The 7,273-nt window shown below is 33.1% G+C and overlaps 1 protein-coding gene and 1 pseudogene across 1 annotated transcript; one reads left to right on the top strand and one right to left on the bottom strand.

The window, feature by feature from the left end:
* Window positions 1-1,934: 1,934 nt before the first annotated feature.
* LOC113069035 (deleted in malignant brain tumors 1 protein-like) lies at window positions 1,935-5,172 on the top strand. The gene is made up of 4 exons (XM_026242010.1): window positions 1,935-2,175; window positions 2,305-2,625; window positions 4,075-4,386; window positions 4,513-5,172. Exons 1-4 carry the CDS (start codon window positions 2,118-2,120, stop codon window positions 4,857-4,859), a joined length of 1,038 nt encoding a protein of 345 aa, XP_026097795.1. The 5' UTR covers window positions 1,935-2,117; the 3' UTR covers window positions 4,860-5,172.
* A 1,825-nt stretch (window positions 5,173-6,997) lies between these two features.
* Window positions 6,998-7,273, bottom strand: part of LOC113069045 (thyroid transcription factor 1-associated protein 26 homolog) — a 3,719-nt pseudogene continuing 3,443 nt past the window's right edge.

Below are 7,273 nucleotides of genomic sequence, written 5' to 3'. Positions count from 1 at the left end.
GCGACCATCGGCGTGTGTTTGCTTTTTACATTGGTGGGGACATAAACCCAATTACTTACTTTATTGATTCTCCCAAATTCATATTTTCTCTCTCTCTCTCTCTGTTTTTAAAATGTACTCTCTAAAATCCTACTTTGTGTCACATTTAGTTTTGGCTATATTCACAATATTAAACGGTCGTGTTGATACATTTTCAAACCATGCTTCTGAATTTGGGTGAAAAAAAAAGCGCCTCTCAATCAATGAGATCATGTTTGACACAAATAATAATGCAAGTTACTAAATACTGCTGATGTCTATCTGTGAAACACTATAGCAGTCCTCGTCATTTCCAGAAGGACCTTAACTGTTGAACTGAGAAATCTGACCCGAAAGACGTAAAATAAAATAAACAAAAGTTTAAAAGAAGTTAGATTAAAAAAGAAGTAGTAAGAACACATTACCTAAAATGAATTATGCTATAACTGCAGTTTTCATTATGTAATGTCTAATCAGCTAATGGACTACAAGTAATAATTGATGACGAATTATTTAAAAATAATGTACACCCCAGATAGTTACAACGTGAAGTGCTTTTTTGTATTGTTAGTGTTTAAAAAAAATAACACTAACCCAAAAATAATTATCATACAAAGAAAAATCACGTAATACATTCTGAATAATTAAAGCATTAATATTACTCTAAAAGGACTGAAAGGACAATCCCAAAACAATTGGCTTCTAGTTTTAGGCAAAACATTTTACAAAAAGAGCAGGATTTCCAACGAGATTGGAAGCTATATTCAATTATTTTCTGGAAACTGTAAATTAGTCTTTCAAAACAAAATCTGAGTGAATGAATAAATTATTATTATCAAATAACTGGGTTCAGATAAAGTGATTCTCAATACTCAAACTGATTCTTCCTTATTATTTCCTTACTCGGTTCTCAACAAATATTAAGTATGTCAGTTTTTGTATAATTGCATTTTTTTACACATTTATTTTTAATTTATATATACGTTTATTTTCCTATTTTTCTTTTATTTATATATGTATTTGTCAACATTTATATATTTTTCACATTTAGTCAAGTGTGCCATAAATTCATATATAAATAATACATACATGTTGAAATAAATGCATAAATAAATAAATGAAAAATAAATGTTGAAAAATACAATTATACATAAAGAATGGAATATAAAATTCATTTTTTTTTTTTTTTTTTTTTACACATTTTATATATATATTGTTTTGTTTTGTTTTGTTTTTGTTTTTATTCTGGCAACTTTGGAATTTCACATAATAGAGGCTGTCCTGTAAAACTTTCACTGGTGAGAAGTTCCTCATGCAGCAACACAGAGACAAGACTCTTGTCTGCTCCTCTTTACAATAAGAAGTGTTTTGCTGCCATCTGCTGGACAAATGCAGCTGCGCAGTATTATACACTTGATTATTGCGATTATTTTATTCTCAGTTAATCCTAATGAAATTAGATAATATTTAATTTAATAAAAAAGCATCAAAATAGCTTTAGCAACAATATAGTTTATACTATGGTATAATAATTTTTTCTTATTTTTTCCTTGGTAAGAATAAAAGAACAACTGAATAAAATTCATTAATTCATTAAAATGAGTCGTGAAAAATTGGTTCTAGTTAGTATGTGTAAGTGTTTGAAGTGTTCAGACTTACAGAAGTCAGTGATCAGAGCTTGTGTCTGCTGTGTTCAGGTTCAGGTTTGATGCTGAATATAAGCTGCAGTGTTTCTGTATCAATCTGCTTTAAGTTTAGTGTGACTTTATCTCCACACTGACTTCTGACTGACACGAGTCTGTCCTCAGTGAAGTGTCTCTTCACGCTGGAGGAGGAGTCCCGCTCATCAGCGCTCACACTTTATTGATATATATGGAGAAAATCAAAATGCTGCTTTCTGATTTGTCACTGATTGTGTTTGATGATTTCCTCTGTTGTGTCTAATAAGGGAACAGTGAGTGTCATTGGCAGCTGTGAGTCTCTCTCTCTCTTTAGGGGGCTGACAGGAGCCAGTTTCTTCAGTGTGTTTGAGGAGCAGACGAGAAACTTGTGCTGTGCTCTGAGTTGATGAAGTAGTGTGTGTCGAGCTGAAGGAGAAGATGGAGAACTGTCTGATGCTGATGTTTCTGTGTTATATGGTAAAACTCATCACCTCTGGTAGGTACATACTCAGAGTCAAGAGGTAATCTATTCTTTAAAATGTGCTGAAATAATTTACATTTAATGTTACACTTTACTACATACTATGTTTTGTATGTTCACTAATTGTATCTCTCTCATGTGTAGACAGTGTGAATGTGAGGTTGGTGAATGGTAATATTCCCTGTGCTGGTCGAGTGGAGGTTTATAAGAATGGTCAGTGGGGAACAGTGTGTCATTATGCCTGGGATATGACTGATGCTGCAGTGGTGTGTAGAGAGCTGGACTGTGGGACGGCTGTAAAAGCAACATACGATGCTCACTTTGGACAAGGATCAGGACCAATTTCAATGGGTTATCTATACTGTAGTGGATCAGAGCCTGCACTGAAAGACTGTAGTTCAAACAGCCAGTATACACAGCAGTACTGTAAAAATCATAATCTTGATGCTGGTGTCATCTGTTCAGGTAAGATGCTCCAAACCTCAGTCTGTTATTTCATCACTCTCTTTCATAATTCACACTCAATCAATAACATAATTATGCTGGTGTTTACAAACATCTCTATCAATCTTATGAAGTCTCTGTTTAATTGTTTTGTTCATAATAATATATTAATCTTAATTCCTTATTATCTTTCAATAAACTATGATGAAGAGAATCAAGATTAAATATGTCATGTCTTTTGTATATTCAGACAGTCTGATCTCACAATCTTATGTAAATTGTTTATTTAATGAAGATTATCAAATTACAGATGAAAGATAAAATTACATATCTATGGTGAGCGGGAGGGACATGTTCATAGTTTTGTTGTGTTCACGAGATCTTTTTGTCGAAATTAAAGACATTCTTATATTTATGAGTTTAATGTGTAAACAACTCTGTGTGACCATAGCAACCTGGGATTAATTGAATTATTAGAAAAAGTCATCAAATATTCCTCATATTGTAAACGCCTGACAATTATACCAATAAAGGTATAAGTTTATGATTGTATTTGTGATCGTATGTGACGTGTTGTGTTTTTCATTAACAAATGAAACCACGCAAATGATCCATTCATCAACGGAGATGTATAGGCTTATTTTAGTTTATTAATTAGCCAAAATAAAATAAAATAAAATATTTGTTAAAATATATCTTTAAACTGCACTTCCATTAAAAATTTCCGTAATTCATAGAGCATAGGCTATGTCAGGCATACAAAACATTACAAAACGTATGTGAAGGGAAAATAAATCAGATACTTAATGAATCTAATAATAATAATAATATACAAATATTACGTGAAAAAGCTGATCAGTTAATGTATTTAGAAGACTGGGATGGATTAAAATGTTTTTCTTGTAGGCCTATTTTATTTGATGTACATTCAGTGTTCATGTAACCCAGTTGGTAGAGCATTACCTCATTAAGCGCAGGGTTTGGGATTTGATTCCCAGGGAACACATGATGGTAAAAATTGATAGCCTGAATGCACTGTAAGCCGCTTTGGATAAAAGTGTCTGCTAAATGCATAAATGTAATTTAATTTAATTTTAATTTTAATTTCATTATTTCATTTAACATTTATTCATTATAGGCTACAGTCCAATAGGCCTGTGATATATATAATAATTAAATAATGTAATAATTTATATATTAATAAATGTAATATTTTCTTAATTCAGATTAAAATATTAATAAATCCTTCTCTGATAATCAAAAGTTTCTTCAGTTATGCAGGTTTGTTTACACAAACAACTGTGGCCATATAAAATACAAATACAAAACTAAGTGAAACGAACATAGTGAATTAATTACATTCATACATGTGAAAAAAAAAATGTCAAAATGTAATGATAGTTTTCTCTAGTCCTCCAGCTGAGTAGAGATGTTTCATTAATAATCTCTTCTTATATTTCGACATCTCAGGACAAGGACTTCGACTTGTGGACGGGCTTCACCTGTGCTCTGGGAGAGTGGAGATGCTTCGTACAGAAGGATGGGGTTCAGTGTGTGACGCTGTCTTTGACCAGCAGGATGCAGAGGTTGTGTGTAAACAGCTGGACTGTGGGGCTCCTGTACAGGTGCTGGGAGCAGCTGCTTTTGGTAAAGGAAAAGGCCCTGTTTGGTCAGAAGAATTTCAGTGCAGAGGAAATGAATCTCAGATACACGTCTGTTCACGATCATCTTCACAGAAACAAAGCTGTTCTCATGACAAAGATGTGGGAGTGATCTGTTCTGGTTGAGTATTAACATTTGTCATCTCTTTAGATAAATTACATACACGTAATATACTGCTGTTGTTTTGTTCAATTATCTTAACTCTAGTTTCATACTGTTTGAAAGAGCTGTCAGGTGTTTGTCCAGGTTACACAGATCTCAGGCTGGTGAATGGCTCAGACTCTTGTTCTGGAAGAGTAGAGCTTCAGTTCCTCAAAGAGTGGGGCACAGTGTGTGATGCATGCTGGGATATGAGAGCTGCCAGTGTCCTCTGTAAACAGCTGAATTGTGGGATTGCTGTGACTGTTGTGGGATCAGACTGGTTTGGAGAGGGAAGCGGTGAAATCTGGGCTGATGTGTTTGATTGTGACGGGAATGAAACAAAACTCTCAGAATGTTCCATCTCTTCATGGAGTCGAGCTGAATGTTCTCACAGACGAGATGTTGGAGTCATCTGCTCTAGTGAGCACCTTCACACCACACTGAAGTCATGAGTTTCAGAATAAAACTACACATTTCAACAAATTAAGCATATTTTATATAATTATTGAATGACAAATAAACACTCTCTCCAGACAGTAAAGCTCATCTGGAGAACTGCAGCTCTTCACAAACTCTCAAATGCAGCTCCACACAACAGCTGTCAGTGAAGAACACTGGTGAGAAAATCAACATCTGGACAGACTCTTTGGTTTTTAGTGATCAGAAATATGTATGTACAATCACTGTTTTTCTGTCTCTGAATATCAGGTGGAGGGTCCATCAGGCTGGTGGGTTCTGGGGGAGACTGTGCAGGGAGGCTGGAGGTTTTTCACAATGGCTCATGGGGGACAGTGTGTGATGACTCCTGGGATATTAAAGATGCCCATGTGGTGTGCAGACAGCTGCAGTGTGGAGTGGCCCTCAGTAACCAGCAGGTACCAGCCTGGTTTGGTCCTGGTTCTGGACACATATGGCTGGATGAGGTGGAGTGTGAGGGGAATGAGACGTCCCTGTGGAGCTGCTCTTCTTCAGGCTGGGGAAAACATAACTGTAAACACAAGGAGGATGTAGGAGTCGTGTGCTCAGGTAAACAATAATGTAAATAATGATTTTATTTAAAAAGGTTTAAGATTTCTAAACTATTTGCTCATCTACACCACAACATAACACTGAATATACAACACAAAACATGCAAAAAATTAACTAAACTCTAATCTTTGTAGTGAATCACAGACGGCTTACAGCTAACTTTGAGATTTAAATGAGTGTAGTTACAGACTGGATGTTCATATGACAAAGTTCAGCTGAAGATACGCATTTTGTATTTGGTCAGTATTAGTATAATTTTATATAAAGTAGTAGTACTTTTCTGTACTTTTTTAATGAAAACATCTACTACATGACCCGAGAATTATATTTTGGTTATTAAGTATTTATTTAAATAAATAAATAAATGTTTTCTTATTATTTTTTAATTAGTTTTAAAAAAAGTATAAACCGGCAATATTTACTCGATACATATGAAAGCACAAACCAATAATTCTTCACATGTAAATGATTCTCCCATTTCTTCTGGAATTTAAATCCAAAGTCAGTGAAGCTTCTCTGAGGAGAACAGCAACCTTTGTGTTGTGCACGTAAACCAATGTTTCTGATCAATCTGTGGCTCTCTGGTGTCTAAACAAATGTGTGGCCAGGTCATGATATTCTGTCTTTCTTTTTGTGCTGATGACAAAGAAAGTTGATTTGCAGATTTTTTTTTTTTTTAAATGAAAGCTCATTTAAATCAGATCATGAAAACTTGCGATTTCTGAATGAGCGAGCGTTTCTGATGGTAAATATTAAGTAGGATAATTTCCAGGAAAATAAAGGGATGATAATTACTTTATATGGCATTTATTGTATATACAGTACCATGGTACACACAGTAAATGTTTTCCAGAGCTGAGTAGTAATGTAATCAGATTCCAAAAATCAAGTATTCATAAGTAGAGTATATTACATTTTAAAAATGCTCCTAATCAGATTAAAGTTACTCCTTTATGGATTACATTATCACATATAATTCACACAATGGCAACAAATCATTCATAATTAATTGTTTCTCTCTCTCTCTCTCTCTCTTAAAATAAAAAAATACATTTAGTTTTGGCTATATTCACAATATTAAACGGTCGTGTTGATAAATTTTTTCAAACCATGTTTCTGAATTTGGGTGAAAAAAGCTCCTCTCAATCAATGAGATAATGTTTGACACAAATAATAATGCAAGTTACTAAATACTGCTGATGTCTATCTGTGAAACACTATAGCAGTCCTCGTCATTTCCAGAAGGACCTTAACTGTTGAATTGAGAAATCTGACCTGAAAGACTTAATAAAAAATAAAAAATAAAACACTTAGATAAAATATATCTGTTTTTAGTGTTTAAGTGTTCAAATAATTTATTTCTTGAACTCAAACTCATTTTTTCACATTTTTTTATTTTTATTTATACACATTTTCATTTTATTTATATGTGTATTTGTAAACATTTCTATATTTTCAATTTTTTTCAAATGTAGCATAAATACATATATAAAAATACATAAATATGGAAATAAATGTATAAATAAAAAAATAAATGTTGAAAAATACAATTCACATTTTATTTATTTTTGTATATTTATATACTCATTTATTTATTATTTTGTTAACTTCATCATTTCACACAATAGAGTCTGTCCTGTAATACTTTCACTGGTGAGAAGTTCCTCATGCAGCAACACAGAGACAAGACTCTTGTCTGCTCCTCTTTACAATAAGAAGTGTTTTACTGTCATCTGCTGGACAAATGCAGCAGCGCAGTATTAAACTCACATGATTATTGCTCTTATTTTATTCTCAAAGTTAAACCTAATGAAAATAAATAATATTTAATTTAATA

Source organism: Carassius auratus, unplaced genomic scaffold (assembly GCF_003368295.1).
Source record: "Carassius auratus strain Wakin unplaced genomic scaffold, ASM336829v1 scaf_tig00000513, whole genome shotgun sequence".
NCBI classification, from domain to species: domain Eukaryota; kingdom Metazoa; phylum Chordata; class Actinopteri; order Cypriniformes; family Cyprinidae; genus Carassius; species Carassius auratus.
The sequence above is the reverse complement of the archived record's forward strand: the minus strand, read 5'-3'. Positions and strand labels throughout refer to the sequence as shown.

Excerpts from the sequence above, each read along its gene's own strand:
- LOC113069035 (XM_026242010.1), top strand. The coding sequence starts at position 2,118 with ATGGAGAACTGTCTGATGCTGATGTTTCTGTGTTATATGGTAAAACTC. Across the intron at positions 2,176-2,304 it reads GGTAAAACTCATCACCTCTG|ACAGTGTGAATGTGAGGTTG; the intron begins GTAGGTACATAC and ends TCTCATGTGTAG. Across the intron at positions 2,626-4,074 it reads TGCTGGTGTCATCTGTTCAG|GACAAGGACTTCGACTTGTG; the intron begins GTAAGATGCTCC and ends TCGACATCTCAG.